This window comes from Podarcis cretensis, assembly GCF_951804945.1.
Source record: "Podarcis cretensis genome assembly, chromosome: 6".
In the NCBI taxonomy this organism is placed as follows: domain Eukaryota; kingdom Metazoa; phylum Chordata; class Lepidosauria; order Squamata; family Lacertidae; genus Podarcis; species Podarcis cretensis.
In genome coordinates this window covers 49,304,955-49,317,131 of record NC_137175.1, presented here as the reverse complement: position 1 = coordinate 49,317,131, position 12,177 = coordinate 49,304,955, and the positions used below count along the sequence as shown (strand labels likewise).

General features: G+C 50.6%; 1 protein-coding gene across 4 annotated transcripts in view; it reads right to left on the bottom strand.

Moving 5' to 3' along the window:
- Positions 1-8,580, bottom strand: part of CELSR2 (cadherin EGF LAG seven-pass G-type receptor 2) — a 112,296-nt gene extending 103,716 nt beyond the window's left edge. For all 4 annotated transcript variants that reach the window (XM_079980211.1, XM_079980213.1, XM_079980212.1 and 1 more), the window contains exon 1: positions 4,950-8,580. In XM_079980211.1, coding sequence (XP_079836337.1) covers positions 4,950-8,433 — 3,484 coding nt within the window. In that variant the 5' untranslated portion in view covers positions 8,434-8,580. The remainder of the gene's footprint in view (positions 1-4,949) is intronic.
- Positions 8,581-12,177: the final 3,597 nt, after the last annotated feature.

Genomic DNA, 12,177 nt, shown 5'->3' with positions numbered 1-12,177 from the left:
TGCATGGGGAGATGCCCAATGCTCACATGATAATGATGGTGCCATTTTTAATCAATAACGATTTGGGGTTGGCTTTAGCAGGACGTGTCGTGCCCAATTTGGACGCCATACATGAAAGAGAATATATACACAAGCCCAAGAATGCCACTGGAGCAGGGGAAGAAAAGAAAAGAAAATGCAGGGATTAAAATGCAAGATTATGATGTGAAGAAAGAGTGACGACCAGGGAATTATGCAGCTGACAGAAAAGACAGCTAAGTAACTTATATATGGCCTTGCCATAAATCAAACTGAAAGCAAGCAATTTCTTTTGCCACTAAAAGGAGGACAGGAGACTGTGGGGTTTAACTTGCAGGTAAACAACAGTCATTCTACAAAATAGGAAGAACTTAGCTGCAACAGCAACTGAGCAACAAAATTATTTGCCTAGGATCTCATGAAATCATCTCCCTTTGAAGTTTTGGTCATTGTTGTTTTAAAGAGGACATGTTAACATTTATTTCTGCTGTTTAGGTAGAGAAAACACTAGCTGTGGTAAGGATTTGGACTACATGATCTTTGATGCCCCTGCCAACTTGAAATATAGCTTATACTGAATCAGACTTGGTCCATGTAGTTCAGTATTGTCTACACTGACTAGAAGTAAACCTCCAGGGTTTCAGATTGGGGTATTCCTGTTCCAACTGAGAGATGCTAGGGGCTGAACCCAGGACCCCCCACAGGTAAGACAGATGCTCTATCACTAAGATCTGGCCTTTCCCCAGAACTCAGATGCATCTACCACCCATTCCTACCCTGCCACAAAAATCTCCTGTCCCGTCGCCCTGCGAAAGCAGCCTAGTCAAATTACCAATGGCAGTTGGCAGGTTTCACTTCACTTTGTGCGTGCTGTAACAATCTGTTATTAGCCCTCCCTGAAGGCAGATGCCAACTGCATCACAAGCAGAATTTGGACCATAAATTCAGCTCTAATTCCTGGTGAAAACCTTGTTGAACAGGTGCTGCTACAAAGACCCAGGAGAGTAATAGGCAAGTAATAACTAGTTACTTGAAGGCGGAGAGCGATTGTAGATGCTGGCCAGGCTAGGCCAGGCTACGTTCATCCAAGGAGTTCCACCAGCAGATACTTCCCATCCTTGGTAGGGATGACTCTAGGGCCAATGAAAGTTGCCAGATTTGCGCACACAATGATTCAGTTTCACTAAGGATCAGGTGCAGGCGAGGCACCAACCACACCTGGCGTGATTTTGCCTTGAGGAAATTATTGCCTACAGAGGCAAAGAGGCTGGGTTGCGAAGAAGTGAGGAGCCCAAAGTTTTGTAGTCATAGCCCATCCTCTCCAAAGCCTCCAATTCCTGCTGGACAAATAGGGTGCAGGCCTCGAACTCCGGATAAAAGAGGGATGTGTGCTATCAAGCCACCAGATCTAAGTTAGGAAAAGGAGCATCTGCCAGGTTGAATTCGCTCCAGCACAGAGTGGGAGGCTTTGCAGAAGTGAGTCAACAACATCCTGATTCATGAGATTTAACATGAATGCGGGGGGGGGGGGGGGGATGTAAGGCGTGTAAGCTCTATCCTGTTTGCCCAAGTGGCTTCTCTCCCTTCCTCCAACTACGCCCACGACCACCACATGTTCCTCACTCACAGCCCAGCCCTTTGCGGCCAGAGTGGGGAGGAGCCAGCATCAGCCCCTGCTGTTCTTGGGCAGAGTCCATAGCCCCGGCAACTGGGAAAGACCCACCTTTGCCCCTTTCTAAACAAATCTGATCTGGCACTCTAAGCAGTGCCAGATAGGTGGGTATTTCCCACAATGCCCAAAAGCAATGCTACACCAGAGACATTGTGGGAAATTAAATTGCAAACAGACACAGCTCTGAGCAACGCCGTCGACTCAGTAAGCCCACCATAGAATGTCGACAGAGGAGGAAGCCCACTAAAGAACACTTTGCCCAGAGCCCCTTGAACCCGGAACAAGTTGTGAAGGTGCGGCAGGGTCTTCTCCATAGGAAAATCCTTAGTAAGCTGTATATACCCTGCCAGCCTTAGTTCATCTATCCATTCAGACATGTGTTCAGCACACACTAGTCTACAACATTATATATTGACGATGCTCGCCCACCAATGAAACACAAGAGCCCATCTGAAAAATGTGTTCTCCAGCCATTTTCAGTAGCATATTTGAAGAGAGCAGGGCAATAGCTGCAGCTCCATCGGTGGAAGGGTCTTCTGGGTACTCAATGGAACTTCTTTCCCCCTCCACCCTTCCATGTGCCCTCAAAATCGGCTCTAGAAGGTTGGGGGGACCATCTAGAATGGGAGTAGGAGAGAAAACATTGTGCCCATGGAACCCTGTTGGCAAAGCACTGAATACAGCCCACTGACATTATGGCATAGCCATAGTCTCTTTTAAAAGTTGCTGGAAATGGTCAGAAACACACACTTTGGGATCAGGAACTGCCTCCTGGATGAGGCTACATGCAAGTAAGCCTTGGATGACTAAGACATTCCTGAGCAGGACCTCTCTCTTCCTGATGTCACCATAATTCCGGAAAAAGGAAAGGGAACCTGTAGACTTCCATATGCTGTTGAACTACAGCTCCCAGCATCCCTGGTTGTTGGCCATGCAAGCTGAGGCAGATGGGAGTTGGAGTCCAGCAACATCACGAGGTCCACAGGCTCTGCATCCCTGTTCCAAGAGGCTAAAGCAAATTCAAATTATGCAGTTCACAGTCAATTTTTTGTAAATCCCCCACTATTCGGAGGGCAGCAGGGAGTTGGGAGACCCTTGTTGAACTTGGGTCCTGCATGCAGGCTTCCCACAGGCATCTAGTTAGCTGCTATGAGAACAGAATGCTGGGCTAGCTGAGCTTTAGCCTGATGGCTTTTCTTATGCTTGCCATAACTTGCCATTTCACCTTTCATCCACCTGTGGTCCTCTATGCTGAGATTTTGGCACTGGTCCTTCTGTAAGCTCTTGACACCCTGAAGGTGAGTTAGCTGTAGCTTTAACATTAACTCAGGGATGGGATGCCTGTGACCCTCCAGGTGATGCTGGAGTACCCTGCCCTCTTTGGATGAAGGCCGCTATACAAATTTAATAAATCAATAAATCAACTCCTATCAACCCCAGCCAGTATGGCTGATGTTCAGGAATGATGGGAGTTGTAGCTCAGCAACCTTTGCAAGGCCACAAGTTCCCCGTCCCTGCATCAGTTTATATCCTACAAACAACAACCGTTTCTGCTGATGCTTGCCTCTCTGCTTACCCTGCAAAGTTCTGCACTGGGGCAGTGGCATTTAATTTAATGTAATTGCAAAGCACAGACACCGGGCATTGTAATAAAGTGGCAGTGTAGGAAAAGGAGACTATCTGGCTAATTAAAGGGACTGCATCCTTCTCCTGGAACAAAACAGCTATTCTACTCCAGTGACACATTTCCCCACATGCTACACCCATCTCAGGCACACAAATTCCACGTCTGTGTTGAAGAAGAGTAGCTGCGTTCATTTCTCGGTTGCAGCAAAAATGCAACAAGCGGTGGGATTTGACTACGTTTCACTGAGAGTAGACCCACTACAAAGAATGGAAGTCATCAATTTCAGTAGGTCTGTGTAAAACTTAGCAGCATACCACCCAAAAAGTATTGTGGCATATTGAGGAATATCAAACATACAGGAGTATAAGCTCTGGGAGAAAAGAGCCCATGTTTGTTGTGGGACCATGTCTAGTAGCAATGACACAGACATACTAAAGATTTCCTTATAGGACAGCCAAATATCTCCCAGCATTCTCCCTCGTCTTCCAGGCACTGATAAACAGAATCTCAGAGCTCAGAGGAAGATCAGCTCCATCTTCCGAATGAATGATCACAGAACAGACCCATATTTCACTCCTCCTGCCTCATCCGCACTGCCCCAAACACCAAAAGCCAGTATTGGTGGCATCAAATCATCGTGCATTCAGCTCGCATGCAAGGAAAGCCAATTTTATATGGAATTAGCCTCAAGTGGTTGGTTCCATTCAAAGGGAACAGAAAGGAAGGGCAGGAGGAAGAAGATTCTTTGGCTGGGATACTGGGAGCCTGTGGAAGAGATGGGGTGCGGGGAGAAACTCTGCAGCTTCAGCTGTTCTCTCAGAGCAAAGACTGGGGCAGCCAACTGGAGCAGCGCACAGAATCCTGGATCGCCATTTGGCTGTTATGCAACCTCCACCAATTCCAAAAAAGCAGTTCTACTTTGCTGCTGCTGCTGCACCTTTGCAATGATCAGCTAAATGCTTCCTAATTGCAAACAACAGATTAAGCCAGCCTCCCCTGACCTGGTGCTCTGCAGATTATGATTATGATTATTATTAATAATTACCCACCCATTACCCTAAGGTCCCAGGGTAGGTTACAACAGTTCAAACAAAATATTAAAAACAGATTAAAACAACTAACCATCGTAGAAATTAGGTAGGTCCTAAAAACGTACATCTCAAGTGTCAAAAGCGAGTGTAAAGATGTTTTGGACTACAACTCGCAGAAGCCCAAGCCAGCATGGCCAAAATTCAGGGATGGTGGGAGTTGCAGTCCAGGGCTCCAGGCTGGGGGAGGCAGTGTGGCCCATATACCACATATTCAGAATGGTTATTAGCAAAAGTTTTCTGAGTGTGATCAGACGCCCTTTCTTTAAAAGCTTCCTTGGATGTTTTTAAGCAGAGGTTGGCTGGCCATCTGTCATGGATGCTTTAGCTGAGTTTCCTGCATTACAGGGGGTTGGACTAGATGACCCTTGGGTCCCTTCCAACTCTAGGATTCTATGATGCCATTTGAGATTAGCCACAAGGTTAGGAGAGCATGAGGTAGGCATGCAGAGTTTTGGAGCAACTAGATTGCTCCCAAAGCTTCTCTTTCCCCCAAAACTTGAGATCCAAACCCACATGCACAGGAATGCATTTGCCACCTTACCTGACACAGATACTCTCATGATCGCTTCCAAAGGCCTGTTGTTATCCAAGGCCCTGCTCAGACGTAGCTCTCCAGTGCTGTGGTTCAGGAGCACCAGCCTCAGTTCGTTGCCTTGCTCAAAGCTGTAGGTAAGCGTATCGGAGACATCCGGGTCATAGGCTGGGATTCTGCCAATCACACCCGTGGGGAAACTGCTGGACTTGTTGGTGATATAGTTATTGAAGAGGATCTCAAAATTCTTCAAGACAGGGATGTTGTCATTCTTATCCAGCAGACGGACATGCACAGTGGCCCGGCTGACGAGTGGGGCTGAAGTAGCCTGGACCACAATGACATACTCAGACTTGGCCTCATAATCCAAATCCATCAGTGCCGTCAGCTCTCCGGAGAAGATGTCGAGTTGAAAGACCTCGGGAATGTTGCCTTCCACTATCTGATACATGATCTGGGCATTGGTGCCCTCATCTGGGTCGCTGGCAGTGATCCGGGCCACTACTAAACCAATGGGGCTGTTCTCCTCAACAAAAATGTCAAACTCATCCTGTTCAAAGACAGGGGGGTTGTCGTTGACATCAAGAACAGTGATATAGACATCAATAGGGGTCCTCATGGCTGGCATGCCCTTATCGACGGCATATGCCCTAAGCTCATACAATGGGACATTCTCCCTGTCCAGCCTGCGCAGTGTCCTAACAATGCCCGATGTGGATTCAATTATGAAGTCTCCATCCCCATCATCCCCACCCTGGAAGGTATAGAACACCCTTCCATTCAGCCCAGAGTCTCTGTCAGTGGCAGAAACCTGCAGGACACTCGTGAAAGCTGGCACATCCTCATATACAGAACCCTGGTAGTTATCCCTTAAGAACTGAGGTGCGTTGTCATTTACATCGTTGACTAGGATCTCCAGGTAGGTAGTATCTGATTTCTGGGGGATACCATTGTCCCGGGCTGTAATTGCCAATGTGTAGGACACCTGATCCTCATAGTCCAGCTCCATCTGAGTGGTGACAGCACCAGTATCCATATCTATCTTGAACTGAGGGATACTGTCTTCCATGAAGTAAGTAATGCGGGCATTCTCCCCCGTGTCCTCATCTGTAGCACTAATAATAACTACAGTGGTACCCACTGGCCTGTCCTCATTGATGTTCACAGTGTAGTGGGAGCTTTGGAAGACTGGTCGGTGTGTGTTGGCATCTGTCACATTCACAAAAACCTGGGCCGTGTCAAGTCGTGTGCCATCAGAAGCAGTAATGGTAAGCAGGTACTGACGCTCTAATTTGTAATCCAAGGGTAGGGCAAGGGTGATGAGACCCCCACCACTCTGGCTGGTTATGGAGAAGCGATTGCGGGTGTTCCCATTAGTGATCTGGTAGGTGATGACGCTGTTGACATCTCGGTCAATGGCAGAGACCGTAAGGACACTGGTGCCCACAGCAGCGTCTTCATTGAGCCTCATGGTATATTCCTTTTGAGTAAACTCAGGATTGTTATCATTGACGTCCAGGACGGTGATGCTGACGCTGGCTGAGGAGGTCATGGGGGGGCTACCATGGTCTCGGGCCTCAACACCAAAGTTGTAGAAGTCCACAGCTTCACGGTCCAATTCAGAGGCCACCACAATCCAGCCTGTGTTGTTATTGATGGTGAAGGGGAAATCAGAGCTCGTGTCAACCAGAGCATACTCGAGCCGAGCGTTCTCCCCAGAATCCGCATCAATGGCTTGGATGTGGATGACAGAGTAGCCCACAGGGACATTCTCCAGCACCGTGGACTGAAAAGGGGTGCTGACAAATATGGGGGCGTTGTCATTGACATCCAACACCTGGATGGTCACCAGGCCACTGATGTTGGAAAGAGGGGGTCTTCCTCCATCCTGGGCCCTAATGCGGAGGGTGTATTCCTTGTTCATCTCATAGTCAAGCTGGCTGACGACATCAATGTTACCTGTCTGGGCATCGATGTAGAACTGGCCGCGGGTGTTGCCACTCATGATGCTGTAATGCACCAGAGCATTGCTGCCTTTGTCCCGGTCGGTCGCGTTGACCCGCAGGATGTGAGTGTTGGAGGCCACGTTCTCGGGCACCTGCACCACGTAGCGTTTCTCGCTGAACTGCGGCGAGTTGTCGTTATCATCCTCCACCGTGATGTGGATCGTGGCTGTGGTGCTGCGTGGCCCCGGGTCTTTGCCTTGGTCATTGGCCTCCACCATCAGCTGGTAGGCCTCAACCGCTTCCCGGTCCACCAGGCCGTTGGTGCGAATGACGCCGGACTTGGGGTCAATCTCAAAGATCCGGTTGGAGCCGTTCCCGTTCAGGATGCGGTAGAGGATGTTGGCGTTGGGGCTGGCATCCCCGTCCGTGGCCCTCACTGTCAGCACCTCGTAGCCCACCTCCAGGTTCTCCCGCATGCTCTCCTTGTATTCCTGCTGCTCAAAGACCGGGTCGTGGTCATTGGTGTCGCTCACCGTGATCATGAGGGTGGCCAGGGCGGTGCGGCGTGGCACGCCGTGGTCCGTGGCCGTCACCCGGAACACGTGGGTGCTCTTGGTCTCCCGGTCCAGTTCCTCAGCCGTCGTCACGGCCCCCGTCTGGGCATCGATGGCAAAGAAGCTGTTGGAGCGGCTGTCGTAGAGGGCATCCATGGAGTAGTCCAAGCGGCCCCATTCGCCTTCATCAGGGTCCAGGGCCCGCAGCATGATCACGGGGGTCCCCGCCGGCCTGTTCTCCGGCACCGAAGCCTGGTAGGCGGGCATCTGGAACTGAGGGCTGGCGTTGACGTTCCTCTTGGAGCGGCTGCTCCCCGCGCCACCTCGGGGTGCCCCCTCGGATTCCCACAGCTTCTCCATCTGCTGCTGCGAAGAGCCCAGGCCGAGGCTCCACAGGACCAAGGTCTCTCCCTCCTCCTCCTCCTCCTCCTCCTCACAGAGGCTGCACAGGAGCTCCAGGCGCAGCGGGTGCCCGGAGTGGAGGCACCTGGCCCGAGGGGGCAGCATCAAGTCCTCCTGGAGGTGGTCCGACGGCTCGCTCCCGCCGCTGTCGCCTCGCAACCGGCAGCGCAGCCGGCAGCCTCCCCGCGAGCTGACCGGCGGCAGGGGGACGCGCGCGCCCGGCTCCATGCACAGCGCCCGCCTGCGCCCCCTGCGGAACCGCGGGCCCGGCTCCGGGACCAGCAGCAGCCGGCTCAGCAGCACCAAGTCGCCGTCCTCAACCGCGTCGCCGCCGCCGCAGCGCGGCCCCAGCAGGTGCGCCCAGAGGCCGCGGGCAGGACGCGCGGCCGGGCAGCGCCACGAGAGCGGCGGCGCGGCGCAAGCGGGGAGCAGCTCCGGCTCCGGCGGCGGCGGCGGCCAGGCCGGTCCGCCGAAGGGGGCGCAGGGCGGCCCCGGGGGGCTCCGGGCTGCGGCCGAGCGGGGGACCCCCAGCGCCGCCAGCAGCAGCAGCACAGCCCGGCCGGGGGCGCAGCAGCCGCAGCCGCCGCCCATCTCCCGCCGCCGCCCGCCCGCACTCCGGCTTCCTCTCGCTCCGTCCGTCCGCGCGTCGCTCAGCAGCTGCGCTTCATGCCCAGCGGAGGATCCGGGCCAAGGCGCCCGCCGGCTCCGCCGATCAGCCCCAGCAGGTCCGCCGCCGCCGCCGCCGCCGCCGCCTCCGCGTGCGCTCTTGCTCGCAGCCCGAGAAGGTCTCTCCGCCTGCCAACCAGCCCGGCAAGGCTCCGCTGCGGCAGCAGCTCGCCGACGCTCATTTCCATAGACCTGCGGCTCTTAAAGGAGCCGCGGCAGCCCCGGCCGCTGGGGAGGAGAGGCAGCCGCGCGGTGGGGCCCTCTCCGGCGTTATACCGCCACTTTCTCCCCCAGCGGCGGCGGCGGCAGGGCTGCTGGAGAGGTCCGCCGGGCTCCTGCTGGCCGATGGCCGGGCCTTAGGAGCAACCCGGGAATAACGGGTGGTGGCATTGAGCGTGTACAGAGTGCACCAGGGCCTCGGCTTGCTCATGTCCGCAGGCAGCCTCTGCCCATCTGGACTGGCATTTATTTATTTCTGACATTTATATACCGTCTTTTATTCAGGGGGTGTACATGAAGCATAGAATTGGAAGGGAACAGGAAGGGTCATGGATGCTTTAGCTGAAATTCCTGCATTGCAGAGAGTTGGACTAGATGACCCTTGGGGTCCCTTCCAACTCTATGATTTCATGATCTAGACCAGCCCCCTGCAGTGCGGAATTCTTTTGCCCAATGTGATGTTCAAACCCATGACCCTGAGATGAAAAGTTTACTGACTATGGCTCTCCTGCCCACCCCCATTTCATCACTGCAACAACCTTGTGAGGTACTAAGAGAAGGTGGCCCAAGCTTCGTGGCTGAGTAGGAATTCATATCCTGGTCTCCCAGGTCCTAGTCCCCAACTCTCTGAACCATTACACCACAATGGCTCTCATTACTATTATTACTATAGCAAGGCATCCCTCCCAGAGAATTTGTAAACTGTGATCTGGGGCTTAATGTTCAGTGCCAAAGCTTAGCCCTGAAATAAATGAACCAGTAATGAGCATGCACAGAGTACCTTTTTCTTCACATCTTAGAGCAGGAGTTGCCCACATAGTGCCCTTCAAATGTTGCTGGACTACAACTCTCATCATCCCACACACCCTTGGCCATGTTGGCAGCTATCCATGGGAGTTGCAATCCAACAACACCAGGAAGAAACCACACTAGCTGGGCCTCTCTTGGAAGAATTGCAGCCAGCTTCCATATATCTGGGACTGGAGGAACGCTTCTCGTGTCCTGAACACTGGGGCTCTCTCGCAACATGCGAAATTCCATTTGGGAAAACCCCAACAGTTAAATCCTTTTAAAAAGCCAATTTATAATGTATTATAAATACACACAATGGAACTTCTGTGTCTGGTGCATTTGGATGCGTAGACCCATTCTGCATTTTTTTTTTTTAAAAAAAACCTACAACACAAAGTTGATTTGGCTATAATGGCTAATACCAAGGTTTGGGGAGCTGAAAGAAGAGTGTTTCTGTTTTTTTGCCATGGCATGCTATTCATTCTCAGCAGCTGTTCAAATGCCCATAATTTTCATTTTGCTGTTACGCAGTCTATTGAGACAGTGACACCACAGAAATACTACTTGTATGCTGTCCTTTATACAATAAACATGCACAAAAACGCCGACTGTGTAGGCAAACATTCTGGATGGATTTCTGCACAGAAGCAGTTCAACTCCCACTCAAAGTGGGAATTAAGCAGCCAAACTATGTTGAATTTCAATAACAAGTGTGGACAGGAATTGATAAGAGGCTGCCTCATACCGGATCAGACCGTTAGTCCATCTAGCTCACTGCTGTCAGCAATGATTGGCAAGGTTTCAGGCAGGCATCTTTAATCTATTTATTTATTAGATTTCTCACCTATCCTTGACTGTGGAACTCACTGCCACAAGAGGCAGTGTCTGCCACCAATTTGGATGGCTTTTAAAAAAAGGATTCAATGCATTCGTGGAGGATAAGGCAAGCAGGGTCTACTAGCCATGCTGGCTATGCTCTGCCTCCATGCTCAGAGAGAGTATGTTACTGAATACTAGTTGCTGCAAACCACAGGAGGGGAGGGGGCTCTTGTGCTGGAATCCTGCTTGTGGGTTTCCCACCAGCATCTAGTCAGCCACTGTAAGACCAGGGTGCTGGACTAGGTAGCATCTTGTTTGTAAAATGGGGAAGGACTGGAGCATTTGCCTTGCACACAGAAGTTCCCAATTCTTGTCATTTCCAGTTAGGGCTGCAACCCGGGATAAGCTGGCGCCAGTCAATATAGACGATAATGGATCAGATAGGTCAATGTTCAGATTCAGTGTAAGACAGTTCCCTATGTTCCTAAGAGGAGAATTCAGGACTTCTGTAGCCTGTGAAATATTTTGTAAAAGAAAGAAATTGGGGTTCCATCTCTTCTTAGAGCCAGTTTACAAGACGACCATGGGTGGGGTGGAGTGACTCTGTTCAATCAGTGCAAATCTTCGTTGTGCTGAACTGAAGGAAGAAGCCTGTGCTGGTCAGACAAGCAGAACTGCATAGGCTACGCTGGACAGCAGCCTGGGCCAGATACCCTGACTAAAACCTTCTTTCCCCCCATTTGAGCTTCTCCAATGGGTGGGCCAGTGCCAATCATTCCCTGGCTGGAGCCTGGTGCTTTCTTTCCCTTCCACCTCCTTTCCTTTTGCACCAACTTTTGCAGCACATTTTGCTTGTGTACGTTTTTGCATGTACAAGGAACCTGCTTGCGCAAGGCTTGCCGCTCCAGGAATGGTGCTTCTTAAAAGGGCAATGCCTCCAGCTTTCTCACAGCCTCGCTCACTGCAGGTGCACAGAACCTCAAACACGTCCTTTTCTTTGGACTGATTCATAATAATAATAAAACTGCTAGTGGTGCTGCTGTATTCCCCACTTAGGTAGTGCCCACTATGTAATCAGAACTTCAGTTCTTTGATTTGGAACTCATTATGACTCACATAGACACAAATTCAGATCCTCTTTCCAATGAAAACAACAACAGCAATACACTTTTATGCTATTAGATACACAAAAAGAAACGGGGGGGGGGAGAAAGAGTTTATGTACATCAGGCTGCAATCCTGTACAGAGTTACTTGGGAGTTAGTCTTATTGAACTCACTGGGAATCACTTTTTAACAGACATGCCTAGGATTGCACTCTCAGAGACTGGAAGTGTCTGTTATGTATTTTTGTTTTTTAAACAGTTGCATAACGGAAAGCGTTAGCATTTAAACACTACAGCTATAAGTGAATCAATAATAATAATTTGCATTGATATAGCAATTTAGAAGCACTTCCTATACATTATCCAAATACTTGTTACACAATAGGCCCATAATGTATGTCTCCACCCTGCTATTGCAGATGCGGGAGCTGAGAGGTAAGTGCCAGCCTGATGCACCTTGTGGGTTCACATCTGAAGGAAAATCTAAAACGGATGGATGTCTCGGATCGTACTGCTAATCTCTTGACTAGACTATTACTCACTCAACTCAGAATATAAAGGAAGCAATTTGACAGAAACCACAGCTGTACATCCTTGGATTATGAATGGGGACCCCATTCAGACCCAACTGAAATGAACTGAAGTTAAACAGAAGCAATGCATGCTGGTGGACCATGGTTGAAATAACTAGGATTTATTTTTTTTAAGACAGTTAACATTGTTGCCTCTTTAAC